At 43.6% G+C, this 21,570-nt stretch overlaps 1 protein-coding gene across 1 annotated transcript; it reads right to left on the reverse strand.

Moving 5' to 3' along the window:
* Positions 1 to 5,834: 5,834 nt before the first annotated feature.
* Positions 5,835 to 21,520, reverse strand: HSPH1 (heat shock protein family H (Hsp110) member 1). Its single transcript, XM_072134375.1, has 18 exons — positions 21,200 to 21,520; positions 17,004 to 17,061; positions 16,678 to 16,818; positions 16,468 to 16,590; positions 16,088 to 16,187; positions 15,039 to 15,172; positions 14,708 to 14,952; positions 13,217 to 13,445; positions 12,659 to 12,765; positions 12,363 to 12,496; positions 11,365 to 11,573; positions 11,118 to 11,240; positions 9,483 to 9,617; positions 8,977 to 9,102; positions 8,744 to 8,851; positions 7,696 to 7,815; positions 7,435 to 7,596; positions 5,835 to 6,698 (listed from the first exon to the last, which is right to left on the reverse strand). The coding sequence occupies exons 1-18, from the start codon at positions 21,304 to 21,306 to the stop codon at positions 6,501 to 6,503; spliced, it is 2,559 nt and encodes an 852-aa protein (XP_071990476.1). The 5' UTR covers positions 21,307 to 21,520; the 3' UTR covers positions 5,835 to 6,500.
* Between the last annotated feature and the right edge of the window lie 50 nt (positions 21,521 to 21,570).

Raw genomic sequence — 21,570 nt, forward strand, 5'->3', positions numbered from 1 at the left:
CCCCAGCAAGACACTGTCACCTGTCCCCAGTCTCGGCAGAGTAGGGCTGATCTTTACAGAAAGATGGTGAGGGAGTACGTAGCTGACCATACCATCGTCCTAAATGATCACACAGCTCCCTACAACTACTGGGTTTCAAAGCTGGACATGTGGCACGAACTGGCGCTGTACGCCTTGGAGGTTCTTGCCTGCCCTGCCGCTAGCGTCTTGTCCGAGCGGGTTTTCAGTGCAGCTGGTGGCATCATCACCGATAAGCGTACACGCCTGTCGACTGACAGCGCTGACAGGCTGACGCTTATTAAAATGAATAAAGGCTGGATTTCTCAGAATTTCCAATCTCCACCAGGTGAAGGAAGCTCAACCTGAATAATTGATCCACTCCTCCTCCTCCTCCTCATTTTCCTCCTTCTCCTCCTCTTTGTACAGTAAAGCAGAGGAAAATGGCTATTTTTTGACAGGGCCCACTGGCTCTTGCTATAGTACTTCATGCATTTAATTTTTCTGGAGGGCCACCTACCCGGTCCTCTGTTTGAAACAATTTTTGTGAGTGCCACATACAGGCACTCAATCTATTCCATTTTTCTGGAGGGCCACCTACCCGGTCCTCTGTTTTAAAAAATTTTTGGGACTGCCACATACAGGCACTCAATCTATTCCATTTTACTGGAGGGCCACCTACCTGCTCCTCTGGTTTGAAACATTTTTGGGACTGCCACATACAGGCACTCAATCTATTCCATTTTACTGCAGGGCCACCTACCTGCTCCTCTGGTTTGAAACATTTTTGGGACTGCCACATACAGGCACTCAATCTATTCCATTTTACTGCAGGGCCACCTACCTGCTCCTCTGGTTTGAACAATTTTTGGGACTGCCACATACAGGCACTCAATCTATTCCATTTTACTGCAGGGCCACCTACCTGCTCCTCTGGTTTGAAACATTTTTGGGACTGCCACATACAGGCACTCAATCTATTCCATTTTACTGCAGGGCCACCTACCTGCTCCTCTGGTTTGAACAATTTTTGGGACTGCCACATACAGGCACTCAATCTATTCCATTTTACTGCAGGGCCACCTACCTGCTCCTCTGGTTTGAACAATTTTTGGGACTGCCACATACAGGCACTCAATCTATTCCATTTTACTGCAGGGCCACCTACCTGCTCCACTGGTTTGAAAAATGTTTGGGACTGCCACATACAGGCACTATCCAAATTAAATTGTCTCCATAGCAGCCTCCACACGTTGTCTCCATTGCTACCTCCAAAAGTCGTCCATATAGCTGCCTCCATACATCGTCCCTTTATCAAACGAGGTGTGTCAGGCAGAAATTTGGGTTGTTTTCATGGATTCCACATCAAAGTTGTTAACTTTGTCGCCACCCTGCTGTGTAATCCCCAAAATATACTGGCAAACTTTTACCATTTAGGGATATTATTTCAGCGCTTCTTGCGCATCTGTTTACATTCCCCTCACCCGGCATATCCTAAACTTATAAGAACGCTACTACACTTGATCTTATACAAAAGGTTCTTAGAAGTGCTGTTTGGGGAGTAGCCTAGAGACAGGGGCTTGCATTGGCGAAAGCTCGCCTGGCAGCGGAGCGCCAGCTCCATGCGCATCATGCGCTTCTTGCGCATCTGTTTACATTCCCCTCACCCGCCATATCCCAAACTTATAAGAACGCTACTACACTTAACTTGGTGCAGGCTGGGACCGAGTCTGACCCTGGGGCTGGTCATATACTGCCGACGCAGAGAATTGCGGGGCCTACCTCGGTCCAGGTCTCAAAGGCCTACTATACCTCCTCCCACCCCTCCTCCACCTCCTCCTCCTCCGAATTACCATCCGTGGGCATGGCGCCATCAGTCGGTAGCTCTAGGCACAGCAGCAGTGCCGTCGCTAAGCGACAGCAGGCGGTGCTGAAACTGCTGAGCCTAGGCGATAAAAGGCACACCGCCCAAGAGCTATTACAGGGCATTCCACATCAAAGTTGTTAACTTTGTCGCCACCCTGCTGTGTAATCCCCAAAATATACTTGCAAACTTTTACCATTTAGGGATATTATTTCAGCGCTTCTTGCGCATCTGTTTACATTCCCCTCACCCGGCATATCCTAAACTTATAAGAACGCTACTACACTTGATCTTATACAAAAGGTTCTTAGAAGTGCTGTTTGGGGAGTAGCCTAGAGACAGGGGCTTGGATTGGCGAAAGCTCGCCTGGCAGCGGAGCGCCAGCTCCATGCCAAGATCCAACTAACATAGTTTTAACTGCAGCACCTTTAATCTACTACTAGTTCACTGCCTCCATACATGGTCCCCTTATCAAACGAGCTGTGTCAGGCAGAATTTTGGGTTGTTTTCATGGCTTCCATGTTAACTTTGTCGCCACCCTGCTGTGTAATCCACAAAATATACTGGCAAACTTTTATCATGTACCGATATTATTTGAGCGCTTCTTGCTCACCTCCTTTGGTTCCTCTCTGCTACCCATTGGTTTGAAGCCTGAGTCCATTTAGGGTATGTTGCCATGCCTGCCGCTGCCTCTGCATGCCGTCCCCTATAGTGTCAGGGTCAATTATTGGATGTTTTAGATGCTATCTAGCTTCATTCTGTCACTCTGTCATGGCCATGCTGTTGCCCATAATTTTGGCATAATGGTGCGATTATGCAGCCTCAGAGGCATCCATGCATGCTGCCCCTGCTGTTTCCTGTCCATTTCCGTGGTGTTTCCATCCTTTTCTGAGGTTCCCAGGTGTTTGGCCAAGCTTCCCTGTGCAGAGCCTTGGTCCCCTTGAAAAATGCTCGAGTCTCCCATTGACTTCAATGGGGTTCGTTATTCGAGACGAGCACTCGAGCATCGGGAAAAGTTCGTCTCGAATAACGAGTACCCGAGCATTTTAGTGTTCGCTCATCTCTAGTTATGATCTGTATGTAAGTGAAGACAGACAAAAAGTAGCGGCCCTCACCCAAAACATCTTCTTTATTTAAAGCGGTGCATAGGACAGGGAGGTGTGGCACGCTAAAAACTCCGGCGACGGACCGTTTCACGCACTCCTGCGCACTCCAGGATATGGCTAGATGAAGCGCGTGAAACGGACCGTCACCGGAGTTTTTAGCGTGCCACACCTCCCTGTCCTATGCACCGCTTTAAATAAAGATGTTGTTTTGGGTGAGGGCCGCTACTTTTTGTCTTTCTTCACTTGCGTGAGATGCTTACTTGCTGGCTGAGCACCACCCATGAAAATTCACACGCACCCGGACTGCATGTTATTGCCCTGGCCGTCTGCTGCCTTCCACTTCCACCTTCCAATGGCCATGTGCTAACCGTATTATAACGGTATTAAAGCATGCAGGCATATAAAAACATTGAGGCCTTAGGCCCGTTCCACACTTGCGAGTGTGATGCGATGAACTCGCATCACACTCGCAACACATGCTGCCGGGAACGCACGGCCCGATCCCTGCACCGCGGGAGTGAACTCAGCATGTCAGTTCACTCCCGGTGTGCAGCGTTCGGGCCGTGCGTTCCCGGGAGCATGCGTTGCGAGTTCATCGCATCACACTCGCAAGTGTGGAACGGGCCTTAAAGGGGTTGTTTGGGGGTATGAAAAATGATGACTGCGCTCCAGAAACGGTGCCCCACCATTTGAGCAGTTGCTTCATTGCAAATTCAGGTTGCACCGAAAGCTACAATTTGACCACACACACACACACACACACAGTCAATTATATTATAATATATTTGTGTTTGTGAGAATTGTGTTTTGGTAAAATATTAAACTACAAAAATTGTGTCAAAGCTCACATTTTTATTATCGATGCCTCTTCTTGAGAGATAATTTTAGCCATCCTGTAGTTGGAAATAACAATATAACTTGGCTCAACCTGTTCACACTTTGCGTTTGTAAACGCAATTCAATTAAACTCTGTTTACATAAACGCAATGTTAACACGTTTGTCAATGTAAAGAAAACGCAACGCGAGAGACACTCAGAAATCTTAGGCCTCAAGCACACGTCCTTATAGAGCTCTATGGCCTCGTACATGAGCCGCAAACTGTAGGGCAGATCCTATTCCTGTCGACTTCTCACTCACGTTATACATGGGCTGTAGATATCCGACCACGGGCCCATTGTTTGTGCCCAATAGTGTGCAGGAGTCCTGGCAGGGGGGATTCTAATAAGTGTTCCTGCACAATGAAACATCCTTTGAAGCTGCAGCACAGAGGTGCTCTGTTAAAGCCCTGCAGAGACGACCTGGTTCATTAGCATAATTTGAAAGTATATTTTTGAAGGAGGCCATGGTTAAAAAAAAATATGATTACCACAGTCATGGCACCTTGATCTATAAGGTTATCATGACAGATTTTGATACTAGATTACATTTAAATCGTAATAAAATAGAAAAAAAAAAAACAAACTTTAACTATAGCTGCATTTTTCCAATATACATTCATTGCAGACATCGCTCTGCCAGTCTCAGCCCCTCTCCCTCTAGCCCTGCATTTTGGTTGCAAGAAGAATCCGTAGAGTAAGACAGCCAGGGCCATGCAATGCGATTCTCCCTGCACCTTTTCTCAGTAATTCCATGAAGCAGCTCCTTCATGTCTGCTCTGTCCTGTTTACAGTATATAGCTCATGTTTCTATACAAAGAGTGCATCGAATCAAGAGGGGAGGTTCTGCACAGCCGTCTTATACACAGGATATGCTATGTCTCCTCCATTCTCTGTACTGCCCATTCCCTGCTTTCGTGGGATGAGGCTGGGAGTGAAAGCATCTGCTGAACAGCCTGTCTGACACATCAATCATTGCAGGTAGTGTGTATAGTAGACCTATAATCTATTACAGCCTTATGGCTATCTGTGTAACTTGTCATAATATATATATGTGTGTGTGTAATAATCTAGGTGTATAGGTCAGAGTTGTGCTTTTAAAGGGAACCTGTCACCACATTTACACAACTATAGCTAGTGACAGATTGCCATAGAGCCCCATTAACCAATGGACATCCTTCTTTAAAAATTAGTTTCCCAGGCATCAGAGGGGGCATGCCCCGTTTCCCATATACTTCTCGCCATGTCCCACCTCATTGGAGTTACATTTAAGTTTACGAACTGATTTTTTTTTTTTTTTTTTTTCTTTTTAACATTGCATCCATGGAGAGGAACCATTTAGGGATAAGGGGAATGCTTTTTAATCATAGATTTTAATGAATGATTTATTTTGGTTCTCTACAAGTGCCACTGTCCGGTTCGATCAAGGCACATAACATGTTCACTGGTGCGCTCAGTGCCCACACATGGCAGGTGTCAGCTGTATAACGCAGCAGACACCTGCCCCATATGGAGAGAGCTCAGGCTGTGATCCCTCCCCGTACAAGCTTAACAGCACCACAACATATAGTCATGGTGGTTAATACTGTGTGGCACAACTTTGGGGCAAGGGGCAGCATAAAACTAAAATACAGGCAGTCCCGGGGTTACGTACAAGATAGGTTCTCTAGGTTTGTTCTTAAGTTGAATTTGTATGCAAGTCGGAACTGTATATTTTATAATTGTAACCCAGACAAATTTTTTTGATCTGTCACAATTGGATTTTAAAAAATGTTCGATTGTCATCAGAACCAGGATTAAAAATAAAAAGTCCTAAAATTGCAGTGACCTTTGATAACTGTTACAGCTGTTTATTGTAGACTAGGGTTAAAGTACAGTAAATTACTAATATACAGAGATCTGTTGGTAACTAGAGGTTGTCTGTAAGTCAGGTGTTCTTAAGTAGGGGACCGCCTGTACAATTTAAATAAGACACAAGACAAAACACCAGCTTTTCTGAATCATTAAATGACAGAACTTTATTAACCAAAGTTCTCTGAAGGCTCCACAACAATAACAAGACTAATCAAGCACATCTTTCACTCTGCATCTTTTCCAAAAGAAATAGCCAAAAACTAAGAAAATGCAGTGCAGAAAAAAAAAAATTAAATTCCTGCGTTTTGTTTGTTTACCTAGAAAAATAGAATTTTAAATAAAGCATTTTCCATATTGAACCAAAAGGCAATTTCCAGAAAACTTAGCGGCGAGTAGGAGAAGCGTCATGAAATGTGATGCGCTACGTCTCATCTTTATCCAACTGTAACAAGAACTCAAACATTTTCTCATTGCTTCAGAAATCTCATTCAAGCCCCATAACGAAGTTCACAATTCCACAGGAATTTCTTAGCTTTTATTCTCCCCTCCGAGTTAACAAGGCATCTCATAATCTAGTCCTGTGCAGTAGGATATAGTGACAAAACAAAAAAAAACAACATCTAAAAATGCAATATTTTAATAAATAGTCCCGTAGACAGTGCTTGGTCACGTGGTACATTAATGAATTGAGAAGGGAACCAAAAAAAAAAAAAAAATGGAATAAATCCTCATTTACACGAGGCTGGACATGTACAGAGCGGGTAACCAGGAAGATTCTGGCGAGTCCCCGTCACAGGATTCATTTAATCAAAGTCCATGTCAATCGTCTCCTTGTCAGTCGGCTGGCATTTTCCATTCTGCTGGGACGTCGGGACGCTTTTGTTTTTCTCATCCTTGAGGTCATCATTGTGGTTCATACCATTTACAGGCTTGTCCGATTTGGGAGAATCCACCTTCGGTTTCGGCTGCGTCACGATGCGGTGGCAGCTGCCATCCAATGCCTACATAGAAGACATAGGTTAAAATTGAATTTGTCCCCTCAAGCTAATGATCATTTACTAATAATGGTTCTTTGGTGATGGTTTAGATCAATGAAATACGGTGCCCTGGGACCCAAAAGCATTCGCCTTGGTGGTCTTCTGGCAATGACTCCTGCATGAGGGTGGTGGCACATGTGGCGTTTTGAACCAGTTTTTAAGCAGTCCAAAAAAAACAAAAAAAAAAAAAAGCATACGTTTTTGAAAACGCATCCTTTTTGACTGCTTTCCCCAATTAGAAAACACAAAAAACAAATGAGTCTTTAAAAAAGCCGCATGTTTGACTGCTTAAAAACAGCCTAAAAACGGGTTCAAAAACGCCAACGTGTGCCACCACCATTATAAAAGACCATGTTGCAGCTAGTGCTGAGCCTGGTACTCTGGAATGGCAGAAAATGAAGTACTGCAATTTGTTGCGTCAGAAACCCTATTCTGATCAGTATAGCCCCAATCTAGTGAATCACTTTACAACCCTTTAAAATCAGTATCTATCATTATGATCTAGAAGTACTGTGCTACTGAAGCCAATTTTATGCAGCTAAACCTTCTGCATCTGTTCATATACTTTGGAGGAATATGCCATTGGCCCTAAATGGGTAAAGGGGGAGGAACATCGCCGATGGCAGATCATCTTCCCGGAAAACAGAATGGAGAAATGTATAGTGTAGTGTTCACACATCAATAATGGTGCAGTACTTACAGAAAGCTGTGCTTTGATATCACGGACATATACCACAGGGTTCTGATCTAGATGCTGCTTAGCTTGAAGATTCATGGCGTTGTTCATCCATTCCATGGTTTCCCGTACACATTTCTCCACTTTCTCCATGTCGGTCGCAGTGATGTGCAGGTAATCCGCACTCTGTTTAATACATGACACAAAGTACTAAGAGCTGCTCTTTTTAAATAGAATATACACATCACACAGACTTCAGATCACTTGAGGTTCTCAGACATGTACCTGGTTCTTGTATTCCTCTATAATCTTTGTGTAGTGCTGTAACCTTCGGCCAAGTTCTTCAAAGGCTTTTGGCCGCTCCTCTGCTTCTCTGTAGCGCTCGACCACTGGATTTCCAAGTTTCTAAAGAGAACCACACAATGTGAACCAATAGATATCAGGCGAATGTTTCTCAACACAACAGCTATTCCTTCTGACTCCTGACAAATAGGTGCTCTGTTTAGACGAGAAAGCAGGGGTTTACAGTGCAGCAAGTTGCTACCAGGGAAATTGTTGTTTTGCTCCCCAGGATTATGCCAAAGGAGACATTTTCATTATGTGAGCACGATTGGATAAGAGAATTTTTTTTTCCCCTTCTCAAGCATGACTATGCCACTTTGTTGTTTAGCTCCTCATAATTATGCACATTAAGCACAAGCAGCTGATGATCTGCAAATAGCAACAATCTGGCAGCGGATTTACAATGTTGCAACACAGGCAGGCGGTCTGTCACTAGGCTGCAACTTAGAGGGGCCGTCCATGATTATGAAAAGTGCTCCAAGCCAGGAAATGTACAATAACATAAAATACTATTTTATACCGTCAGCAGCCCTTTGGATCTTCCAGAGCTGCTCTTATTTATAAATACGCCATTATACCCCTTGGGAAAGCTGCAGCAAATCACTCACCACAATCTTAGGTTTGATCCAGAGAACTTGCAGGGATTTACCAAACTTTGAATTAGTAAATCAAACTGGTATGTGGAGATAAGCACAAGTTTCCTGACCGAATTGTCTTGTGGGCAATGGCTTAGATTTTGATTCACTGTTACTGAAAATAGCAAGAGGCTGAAATAGGGGACTACCCCGTACTCTAGGGGGAGGAGTAGGACCTCTCAATGATATGGCCTTACCCATTATGAAGGACCAGGCCTGTGAGTGTGCAGCTGTACAAGGGATCAGTTAGAATATCCGTCAGCTGGACAGGTTATACAGTATGTGAGTGATCATATGCAATAATAGGGGAGATCTAAACCTATGGCATTGGGTCTGTTTGGATGTCATTCATTTACCTTGAGCTCCTGAAGCTTATCCACATACACCTGTCTGGACTGATCCTCCCCATCTTCATACAACCAGTTCTCAGTTTCCGTTAAAATCTCAGAAAAACTACCAAGATCCTAAGAAGCAAATTGGACATTTTCATTAGCTTTTGACACCACATTTCCAGTTTGTACAAGGGGGAAAAAAAAAGATCATGTAGTATTGTATTGAGGCTACAGCTACAGGCGTCTCCTGAGCTTACCTCCTCGCTGATGAATCTGCCATAGGGGCCCGAGAGCTTGTCCCTGTATTCATACACGTATTCCTCTACTGCATTCTTGGCGTCGTTCCGCTCCTTCTCCAGCTTATCCTGCAGAATCATCTTTCCCTGTAATTTGGAGAATAGAGATTTCTAAGCTCGCAGATGCATGAGAGCGTCCGGGAACAGGTGCAAACCCCTACAAACCCTGCAATTATCCGGGCCACAAGAGGACGAGAAGAATAATTATAACGGCACATCCTTCATGACAGCAAGAAATTGCACCATAACAACTAGGGAGTCAAAATATATCATGTGCCAGTCTCTAACTTACCGTATAGTGACACAAGGATGGGCAGGGGTGTAAGATGGAAGTTATTAAGATTTATGTACATAGCCCCCCCCTCAGAATTGCTTAATATCAAATAAATGATCAGAGATTGCACATCTACTACCGATGCTTCCCAGAGAGATAGAATATATTTGTGTTTTTTTAACCACCTACACACCTCATTCTCAATGTACATGTTGAGCAGGTCTTTTCCCAGTTGCCATACAAAGTTAGCTTCAATGGGCACCTCAATGTTCTTCACTTTCATCTTTGGCTTCTTGGCCTCGGGAGGTTTATCACTCTTCTTTTCCACCTAAATAAAAGGTCATAGTAAACAGATCAGTAACAGGCAAGAGCTACGGTAATAGTCAACTGGTCTGACACAGGTTTCACAATGCATCACTTATACACTGGGAAATGTGATGTCCAACTCTAATATTTAGAGAGAGAAATAAAATGAAGGGTGCTCATAGCCGCTAATAAAATTGCAGCTCTCAGTTAAAGTAAATCTACCACATGGATGCAGGTATTATAAACCAAGCGCTCTTACATGCTGTAGAGCGCCTCCCGAAACACAGCAAAACTATCAACAGATCCAAATAGCTTTGTTTTTCTTAAAGTTAAGTCACAGGAGCCCCTTCTGGCTACATTATCTAATTATTCACACCTCCATTCTGTGTCTCTGCTTGCCTCCTCTTCCCAGCCAGTGAGATTTTGTCAGCCGGCTCCCATAACCGAGCTAAAATGGGATCCGGTGACAGACAGGAACCCTTGAGGCTAATTTGCATAATTCTAAAAGACGTTTTTCACAAAAACTAAGCTATTAGAAGCAAAAAGAACAACAGATCCTGTTCCAGGAGGTACACACCAGCATGTAAGCGTGAATGGTTTACAACCGCATCCCTTAAAGCTTTACTATCATTTGATATATACATTATATTGTGCAAGGGGAAACAAACATTCTAACAGACATTAAGAAATTATATTAGGGCCTCATCAACACCATTGTGTTTTTTGGCCATGAGTTTTGGGTGCTCATCTGCCGATCAGTGTTGAAAAGGAAATCCTATACCCAGTCCGCATAAAACTTAGGGCCTATTTAACCCCTTTTCTGAACTCCTTCCACTCAGTATTGAATAAGCACCAACAAAAAGAATATACAAGTGTGAACTTCATACATTATATTATATATTAGAAATTTCATTTTAACATTCTTTTGGATACGGTGCTCCAATTGTTCCTGCAATGTATCTTAAAAAGTACTCCATTTCTGTGAAAATAAAGCAGTTATTGATGATCGAGAAGTCAATGCCACTTAGAGTTTGTCTCCAAATCCTCCCTCCGAGGCACACTTGAAAGTAAAGTACATACGCCCAATAGAAAAACTTGGCCCTTAGGCTACGTTCACATGATGTATGCCCGCTGTACCGTAGTATGGCAGGCATATATCGGCGCTGCGGAAGGGAGCAGCGTATGAGCGCTGCTCACCCCCGGTCCCTCTCCATAGGAATGTACAGCGCTGTATTAAAAAGAAAGATAGAAAGATGGGACATGTCCTACGGGCTACGGTGCTGCACCATACCACTCCCGTACAGGGCCGTGAGCCCATAGAAGTGTATGAGCGACGTATATACGTCCCCCATACGTTTGTATGAATGTAGCCTTAACATGGGAATGTCCAAAACAAGGCAGTCCACTCTGTCATCAAGCAGTAGGAGTAATAATCATTTGGAGGCTGCAACTTTTTGGGCATATAAAGGAGGTGTAAACCTGAAAAGTAGAGAAGTAAGAGGGTAAACCAAAAAAACCTCACTTTTTCATTGTCAGCCATTCTGTGTTCCTCGCCAGTGGACTCGGGTGGAGGAGGAGAAGGTTTCTCATCGGTTTGTACCTGGGGCTGGGTGCCAGCTTCGGGATGATCTTGCTGGCCAGGCTTCTGAAAGAAAAACCCAGGCACAAAGAGATGAGTGCTCGGGGGTCAAGTATATAGAGGGATGGTGGGATTATCACAAGGTTGCTTACAGGCAGTAAAATGGAAGACATTTATAGGCTGTACTTACATCCTCTTCCATAGCATCCACAGAGCCCTGGTTCTTTCCTTCCAGTCCACTATCTGCAGCTTGTTCTTCTACTTCATCCACCTCCATCTTCTCCACCACAGAAGCTGTGGAAACGCTGAATATTCCATGGGTGTTCACACGAACCTTAACCTTCACTTTAGCCTTTTCTCCGTCCTTAGATTGAGAAATATTCTGAACGACAAACTGACCTGTGACCAGGAAGCAAAGGGTTAGCAAAAGCCAATAAGACTACTACTAAAAGTAATGAGCCATATACATCCACTAGGGGAGATCCAGGTAAATGGGGCACATTTAGTCGCAAAGGAAGACAAATGATAAAGACCTTGGCATAGTTGCAAAAATGCACCTACGAAACCCCGCAAACAGACGAGGAGGAAAAAAAATATAAATAAAATAATTGTAATTGTATGCCAACAAATTACCTTGAGAAACATTTATGATCTCAAAAATTCATCTAAGGCTCAAGCCACACAACAGGGATAATAAGGACCACACAGATAAGGCAGAGGGATAGGGATTACATCAATACAACACTAAAGATAGTTCATCCATGCATGTTTTAACTAATATACATTACAGGCGGTCCCCTACTTAAGGACACCCGACTTACAGACAACCCATAGTTACAGACAGACCCCTCTGCCCACTGTGACCTCTGGTGAAGCTCTCTGGATGCTTTAAAATAGTCCCAGATTGCAATAATCAGCTTAAAATTGTCTGCAATGAAGCTTTATTGATAATTCTTGGTCCTATTACAGCAAAAAAATTTGAAACTCCAATTGTCACTGGGGCAAAAAAAAAAATTGTCGTGAACTACAATGATAAAATATACAGTTTCGACTTACATACAAATTCAACTTAAGAACAAACCTACAGTCCCTATCTTGTATGTAACCCGGGGACTGCCTGTACATTCATTTTCGCACATAATGTATTTACATATAATAGTACATAAAAATTACATAAAGACACTTCACCTATTTTAGCTTCAGGATAAGGGATGGCAGCTGGATCAGAATAAAAAGCTTCAAGTTGGAAGGGATTTTTCCTGTAAAATGTGAGGACCTTCGAGAATGGGGCTGCATGATTCCTGCTGAAGACTTCATGGATTCTGAATATATTAAGAATAAGATGTGTAAGTAGATGAGCCTTCCGCATACACATCACTCAGCTCCTCATATCATCCATAGGAGATATCTATACAACAACCAGCAACACTCAGGGCAGGTAAATGATCATCCACGATTTTATGCCCTGAGTCTTCAGCACTTACCCTTCGGCCTCATCCGCTTCTGTGCTCCACTTCAAGGAGATGGGATAGGGCACCACATCAGTGACGGAAAACTCTCGTACCTTAAAGGCCGGGGAGAGGATTGCACACTGCAGGAGGAGAGGTGAAGCGTCACACAATAGATGAAGACGTCTATAGAATACTGAAAGCTTTCATCATAGACTCCCATATAATAATATACATATGTGTCAACTTTCTCCATTCATCCTCTGCTTCTGTGCTTAGACATGGCCTCCAAGACAACATTGAAGATTTCCTTTTTTCCTTCCGACAAACTCTTATTTCTATGGCAACCCTCAGCAGGTTCAACAAGACGAGGAGTAAGCCTATTAAAGCGGCCATTCATTCTTCAAGTGTAACGTAGCCCATATATTCCATCACATTAAACTTAGCGATGCCCCTGACAAAAGCTTTATAGGGATTTTCTATATGGCTCTTGTAGTAACGCTTAAATCAAGTGTACACATGCCAAGTATCTACAGTAATAATGACAGCAAGCAATCCACTATTCTACAATAGTCAGACTATTAGCCCCATTACCTGAAGTGCGCAGCCCCTTGCAACGGCTTCATCAGCAATGAGAGTGGTGCTGACATCCTTCCCGAAAAACCTGGCGATGCGTTCCTTCACGGCTGGAATACGTGTCGCACCACCAATGATTTCTACAGAGCTGATGTCCTCTACTCGGAGCTGGATCTGTTCCATTAAAGAGTGCAGCGGGGCATCGATTCTTTGTAAGAGGTCGGCACATAAAGCTTCAAAGTCTGACCTGCGGGAACCAACAACATTCATCAGCGAGAAAACAAGGCACATTGCTGAACTAGAGGGAATAGTAGGAAACTAGATTGGAAAATGGCCTGGCATTTTTGTTAAGACATTCGGGGGGGGGGGGGGGGGGGGGGGATTTGAGACACATTTATAGAAGTCTTTATAATAAAGTCTGAATTCTTAAGATGTATCAGGCACAACAGTGAAAACTCTTTAGAAAGCATGTAAAAGCTGTGATTGCAGGAAAAAAGAAAAACAGAAAAACATAACACCTTGAGGATCAGGCGCTTTGCACGAGCAATGTCTGAACAGGACAAAGCTGTAGAACGTTGTAAGGCCACAACACAGTAATAATCTTCCAATGCTAAAGTGATAACAGAACTCAACCTGATCAGTTGAAACGTCTGATTGTGACGGCTTCCCTTAGTGTCCATATGCACCACATCCATTTGTTAGACAGAAGATGTAGCACTATGTTGGTAACTCAAAGAGTTGGTGGAGAGTGCCAGTGCAATATATATATGGAGCAGTTTAAGAAACGCACTTTAGACCAGCGATTAGTTGGTCAAGTTTACGACGCCCCTCTTTTTGGACACGACAGACAATTTGCACACAGCTGCAAATTATTCCAGAATTCTGTCAGAGACACATTAATCGCTTCCCATTTCTTTTCGTCTAAAATAGCAAAAAAATAGGGCTGTGTTCACACATTCTTTTTGAATCACATTTCAAAATGCACAGAACGTGTGAACGCAGCCTTATGGAAATGGACATAAAAATTAACGGTGGTCAAGTGAGCCCAATACCAGGCGGAGACACTGCTAAAACACTAGAGCTGTAAATAGTAATAGCCTAATCTAATGTCTGATCAAGGACAGGCAATATGAAACAGCCCTTTAACACTGAAACAAAACAAGGACCAGTGTTCAACTTCTACAAAACGGCAACAGGAAGTGAAACTGTGTAATATCTCCAAAATCTGTAAACTGGAAGGTAGTATCATTTGTGATAAGTGTATTGGGAAAAATCCACTTGGTGAAGATTAGGCAAATTCCAGAAAATTAAATAATCTCCCCACAGAAAACACAATGTTTTCTGTGGAACCCCCAGCCATCACAAATGGCTTTGCAACCCAATATGTGTCTGTAGCAAAGATTTGCACAACCTGCCAAATTCACATGGGGGGTGGGGGGTGGGGGGTGGGGGGTGGGGGATTGGGGGGGGGGACTCTCAAGCTCCAGTGATCAGACACCAGGCTCTCACCTGTTCATCCGTCCTGACACATCAAGATCATTCATGAAACATTCAATATTAAGGGGAAGGTCGGTGCTGTTGCTGCTCATCAGCTTCTTCAGCTTCTCACATTCCTGGGAGAGGCGCAGGAGAGCTCGGATTTTAGACTTCACATCCAACTTGTATTTGGTCTTGAACTCTGCACAGAAGTGCTCAACCAATTTCTCATCAAAATTCCTTCCTCCCATATACGGGTCAAAGGCAGTCCCCAAAACCTAAGGGTAGGAAAACAAAGAATGATGCAGGTAATTTCTACAGAAAAAAAATAAATAAGCCAAAAAAAAACTACTAACTACTGTACCTTTAACTTGCCCTTATTGAATGCACAGGCAGAAATCTGGAAAGATGAATGTCCCATGTCAGCAAAAACCACAATCTTGGGCTTCTCTTCTGGAGCCGGAAGATCTTGCTTGTAGATGCCATAGTTCAAAGCAACTAAAGAGGAAAAAGTGCCAAAAATGTTATCATGTAAGCAACAATCAAAATACACAATTTATATATAGGTATATACCACTGCCAAGAACAATGCACCTAGAGCAGTGATGGCAAACTTATGGCACGGGTGCCAGAGGCGGCACTCAGAGCCCTTTCTGTGGGCACTTGGGCCATCGCCCCAGCACACCAGAGAACACAAAATCTTTCTGCAGTTACATCCATTCAAAAGATGCTGCTTTCAGAAGTATTTTGATACATGCTTCTCTTCTTAGAACTGTAGGAAGAGGGAGAATGAGTAGACCGGGCCAAATTATCTTTGGAGGACCTCCTGCTGGACCTACCATTCTCTCTGTACAGAGGGGCACTGGAAAGAAGCTAAAATGATGCAAATTTTCCATCTTTCTGCTGTGTTGCTGTCCTCAGGAGGCCAATCTGATTGAAAGTTGTTGAAGAACAGGGAGCAATAACTTACTGCTTTAATTTATGGTTGGCACCTCGCAATAAATAAGGGGGGTTTGGGTTGCAGTTTAGGCACTCGGTCGCTAAAAGGTTCGCCATCACTGACCTAGGAGGATAACACCATCAGAGGGGGCTCATTAAGACCACCCCTTTTCTAAAGGCAGGTATGGATTCTCTAGCCCCACCACCCTGTAGTTGCAAGGTATAGTATTGCATGACGGCCACTTAAATGTAATGTCAGAGGAGCACCATGTCCCCCACAATGGGCCATTCTTCATAATACATTATTCATTTATACAGTGCTGTCCAAATCACAGGGCTCACAAATAAACAAAATATTACAGAGCAATAGCGGGTTATATGACGCAATATGAGTAAGAGCCCTGCTCTCAAGAGCTTGCACTCTATAGCTGTGAGGAGAGGGTTCCATTAATGACTAATGATAAAGGAACATACCTGCTGTCATATCATTCATCAGTTTCAGGCAATTCAGACCAACTATCTGTGCCGAATCCAGCACCGATCGCCTCTCAGCGTCTGTAAAGAACGAGGGCACCTGCCAAAATACAGAGTATATTCAATAAGATAGTCAACCCAGGAATCAATAGTCACAGACTATTAGGATTGTTCATAGAGCCCGGACCTTGCAGTGTCCTGTGCAACATACTGACCACGGTGCAGGACAGGACTGTGGCACCATACTGTGATCATGTGGGGAAGCAGGGACTTCATTTATTATGCATGACTATGATGCTCAGAGTACTGTCCTCGGCAATGTGGTCAGTCCATGAAATCCAGCCAGTGAATGCCCCATGGAATGGGGAAGGGACACTTACAGATATGACGCAGTCAGTCACCGGCTTCTTCAGGTTCATCTCCGCCGTCTCCTTAAGTTTGGTCAGAAGCATCGCAGTTATCTGTTCTACACTGAATACATGTGGCTCCTCCATGTACATCACCTGGCAATAAGGACAAAAACTGGTCATAAACTGAATCACTGACATAGAATAGAAAAATAGATAATCCAAGCAGAACCAGAACCTTACCCGTAACCCAACGCCTCCATTGTTAGTCTGTACCAGCTCATAGGCCAAGTTATTCTTCTCCTTCTGGATGAAAGGATCATTAAACGCTCGTCCGTGGAGCTTCTTGAAACTGGATACGGTATTGGATGCATTTGTGACCAGCTGGAGGAGAACCAGAAACATTGGGTTTTTTTTAATAACGAGAACCATTTGGACCAAATACAAGAGTGAATCCCAAAGGAAGGAGAAACATAAGGAAAGGCCTGTGCTCCACTAACAACCAGTGTAACATTTAGACCCCATGGTAGGGGGGTCCCATAAGTTATCATCTACGTTGAGGACATTACCTGATTCTTAGCAGCGACACCAATTGTTCTGTTCTTTGTTCCAAAAGACACCACGGCCCTGAAAACAGACAAGACAGCGGTCACCAACGCAGAAAATCTCCTTGAAGGTCAGGCAAATGACTCTTATCACATGAGTTAAAGGACATCTACCACCAGGATGAAGGATTCCAAACTTTTTTGGTTCTATAGCACCTAGAAACATGCTTCATGTGTCATATTAAAGGAAACCTACCACTACGGATCTACCTATTAAGTTAGGTGCATCTTATGTTTGTAAGGATAGCCCTTTTTAGGGCTAATCCTTTACTCCACTCTAGGATTGCACAATGAATCGAAATCTCGGTACTTATACAATACTTTCAAAGCCAGAACGGTTCAGTACCAGGTTTCTGTTACTTGTGGTACTGAATGACTTCTACAGACTCCTTGCATCTGTCTGCAGAGCAGACATAGGGCAGGGAATCCCTTTGAGAGATGTATCTGGTTAGCGGTGGAGCAGGGACCACATCATCAGGGAGATATCACCATCTGTCCATATATGGATCTCTACATCTCCCAGGGCTTCCCCAGAGCAGATATGGGGCAGGGAATCCTTTGTGTAGAAGTGTACGGATAGCTACAGAGCAGGAGCCACCTCATCAGGGAGATATCACCCTCTGTCCATATATGGGTCTCTACATCTCCCAGGGCTTCCCTTGACACAAGACTAAATTATGCAATTAAATAATTTTTTGCCCAACCAGGGATTTAAACCCACAACCTCCACACTCCTCCTGCCATAGAGATACAGGACAGAGCCTCTACTGCTTGGCTATGAACTTAGTGGTAATCTATGGGAGGATTTTATGTAACCAAGAGTTTCACACCAAGAGATCATCATTATTATTATAGAGATGATGATTATTATTGAGATTAGTATTATGGAGATTATAATATATTAAGCATACAATTTTTTTTGCAGATTCATTGACTTCTATGAATGTATGTTCCCCATTCACACAGCATGTAAGGGGTCGTATATCCGTCCACAAAACATCCCTATAGATGGTTATTGCGACCCAGCGACGTTCTGGTGCAATAAACATGTAGCACCATACAGTACATGGGAAAAGATAGGGCCTGCTCCATCTTTCCCCGTACATACAGCTGGGCAGCGCTGTTTCCTCAGGAGAAGGAAGGGGTGAGCAGCACAAGGGGCGTGCTCTCGTGCATCTAATTGTAGCCCAAGGCCCAAATAACATGGCCGTTAAAGGAAACCTACCACTTGAAGTGGCAGGTATAAGAGGGAACTACCGAGCACCAGCTCAGGGTGAGCTGGTGCCGGAGCTTATTTTTGTTAGTGTTTTAAACCGCAGTATCGCGGTTTAAAACACTTCGGCGCAGGAAGGTACGCGCTCAGTGAAGGAGAGCCGCGCGCATGGTGCGCCGAGCGCGTACCTCCCTGCGCCGAAGCAGCTTCGGCTATAAAGTTTAAAAAGTGTTTTAAACCGCGATACTGCGGTTTAAAACACTAACAAAAATAAGCTCCGGCACCAGCTCACCCTGAGCTGGTGCTCGGTAGTTCCCTCTTATACCTGCCACTTCAAGTGGTAGGTTTCCTTTAAGGGGGCAAGTCTGTAGCTGCCTGTACCTGGCTCTGTAGCTCACAAAGCCATAAACCTGACGTGGTCTGAGAGATGAGATCCTGATTACATTGCATTTACCAGGTCCCTGTCCAAAGTCATGTGATGTCACACAGGTGCACAGCTCAGATTACATTCTGTAATATGAGCCATGCACCTGTGTGCCATCACATGACAATGGACAAATTTTAATGGACTATGATATCCATGAGATGGATATAACACAAAATGACACTCTCTGCTCTGCCAACTCACTTATAACATACAGAATCTGCTCTTCTATATGACCCCCTGCTCGTCCTCTGAACAAAGACCTTATCTTGCCTGTAGCATTTAAAGCAAGTTCTGCACACTGATGCTTGCCGGCAGGAAGTGCCTGTGTTTGAGTTTATCTTGTAATGCAGGGGCCAGAGAGCGCTTCAGTGTGCAGACAAGAGAAGCTATTCATAAGAAGAATCATTGTCAGAAGATAATGGTTGGATCCAAGGACAACCAAAATTGTGTACACCGGGACTGATAGAGGCAGGTTAGAAATAGATCTGTGAAATGCTTCATTTTTGTTAATAACAGAGTTATTTTTTTATCCTAAGTATATTTAAGAATCTTGTGTTCATGAGAATACCCCTTTAATTATTAAAATGGGAAAACCTTTATAGAAGGGAATAAGAAGTGAGCAGTAAGTTTCTGCAGATTCCTACACATGATAATCATCCCCTAGTAGGTACATGAGTGGGCACTGAACAGCTGCGAGGACACGTGGGTGCCAGCTTATACAGACTTGATAACCTATGTCTCATCAAAATAATCCTTAGCGGAAAAATAGTAATATGTATCATCAAATATCATCAAGTATCCAGGGTCAGTACGGTACCTGGTACCTATAGATTGATGCACAATACCACCAAGCTGTGACCTTTAAACGCTACACTGACTATGTTACAGGGTCAGAACAGTGAGAAAGGTGGGAGCAGAGATTTTGACCCCCCCTACACAGAAGCAGATTACGACTTCAAACAATAAAGGGTTATCTCAATTCATTAACCAACAATCATTCAAAAACCTATTTAATGTCAGTAGTTGAATGTGAACTGTGGCTTTAAGATGGTCCCCATTGTGGGTCCAAACCCAGATTGATGGACCACTGCAGAAATATCTGTCCGGCTAAGTGCAGACACTCAACCATAGAGACAGAAATGCCAAATCTGTCCTGGATCTATACTGACATCTACCCATCATCACATTGCATCATCTACCCCATTGTTACCTCCTGGTAACCAGACACTGACAGTCACAAGTCAAGACATCCTGGAGGAGGAAGAGACTTCCAGAAGATTCCAGACACCATTTATGTCACAATATAACGCTGAGGTCAACGTCATCACACGCCTACAATTACTACCGCACATGAGTCCAAGTCGTAAAACACTCGGTACAGAGCCGCCACCTCTCTCTGTGCCTCTTATTACTATTACACAGGAGCCATGAGGACAGCAATGGGTTAATCACACGTGCCACTGTAACCTATGAACTAGGTGGCTTTGGGCCCTATTATTAGGTACAGCCTGGATGCATAACACAATGACAACACACATTACACCAGTACATGAGCAATGAACCTGTAACATTATACATGTACTACAATCAAGTGTAGGTAGGTTACACAGAATTAGGCCGTCACCACTCTGAGCTTGATACTTAATAATATCTTACAGAACACACCAGTACATTAATATTATATGGGTGTTACAGTCTAATTTAATCACACTACATGTCAGTATAGATGATAAAATACTATTATAGGGGTATAACAGACTAGTTCTTATAAAACACATCAGCAGGAAGCTGCACTATTATACATGTATTACAGTCTAGTAATAAGCGATACTATATTATTACATGGTTATTACAGGCTATTGCACCCTAGTAGATGAGGCCAATGCTGCTGCATCATTATAGCAGTATAACAGTCTAGTAATATATGATACTGTACTGTTATATGGTTATTACAGGCTAGTCCGCCCCAGTAGATTTGGAAGATGCTGCTGCACCATTATGGCAGTATTACAGTAAAGTAATAAATAATACTATGCTATTATATGGTTAAAACAGAGTATTTTATCACAATACATCAGGGGAATAGGTGATGCAATAGGATACTGCACTATTATACACAATGGTCTAGTAATATACGATATATACTATATGGTTATTACAGGCTCGTCTGCCCCAGTAGATGAGACCGATGCTGCTGCACCATTATATCAGTATAACAGGCTAGTAATATATGACACAATACTATTATATGGTTATTACAGGCCAGTAGATGAGACTGATGCTGCTGCACCATTATATCAGTATAACAGGCTAGTAATATATGACACAATACTATTATATGGTTATTACAGGCCAGTAGATGAGGCCGATGCTGCTGCACCATTATATCAGTATAACAGGCTAGTAATATATGATACAATACTATTATATGGTTATTACAGGCCAGTACATGAGGCCGATGCTGCTGCACCATTATAGCAGTATTACAGTGGTGTCTCTCCCCCTCCCATCACTACTCACGGCGTGCATCTGTCGCTGAACTCATTGGCCACAGTCTCGATGCCACCAGCTCGGGCGATGGCGACGTGACAGTTTTGAAATCCGAGGTCGAAGCCGACCACAGACATGTTAGTGTTGCGGTGTCGGGCAGTAATACAGTGCGGGCTCTATAGTAGTGCTGAGCGCTGGTAACACTGCTGCGCCTGGAGCTGCGTGTGCGGGAGGAGGCGGCGCCGCTACATGTATATATACAGCCTGGGGAAGAAGCTTCCAGAAGCTGCTGCTGCTGCCGCACACCACTCGCCGGCTACACATGCGGCTTCCGCTTCCGCGTTCTGGACGTTTCTCGAGAGCTCGCTGCCGGCAGCCAATAGGAAGGCGCGATGGCTGCT

The sequence above is a fragment of the Engystomops pustulosus genome, chromosome 2 (assembly GCF_040894005.1).
Source record: "Engystomops pustulosus chromosome 2, aEngPut4.maternal, whole genome shotgun sequence".
NCBI lineage: Eukaryota > Metazoa > Chordata > Amphibia > Anura > Leptodactylidae > Engystomops > Engystomops pustulosus.

What these genes read in the sequence shown, in the direction of transcription:
- HSPH1 (XM_072134375.1), bottom strand. Translation starts at nt 21,306, where the DNA reads ATGTCTGTGGTCGGCTTCGACCTCGGATTTCAAAACTGTCACGTCGCC. An exon ending in GTGTCAGGACGGATGAACAG is followed by an intron (nt 13,446 to 14,707) that starts GTGAGAGCCTGG and finishes TGGTTCCCGCAG; the next exon opens with GTCAGACTTTGAAGCTTTAT. An exon ending in ATATCAAAGCACAGCTTTCT is followed by an intron (nt 6,699 to 7,434) that starts GTAAGTACTGCA and finishes TCTTCTATGTAG; the next exon opens with GCATTGGATGGCAGCTGCCA.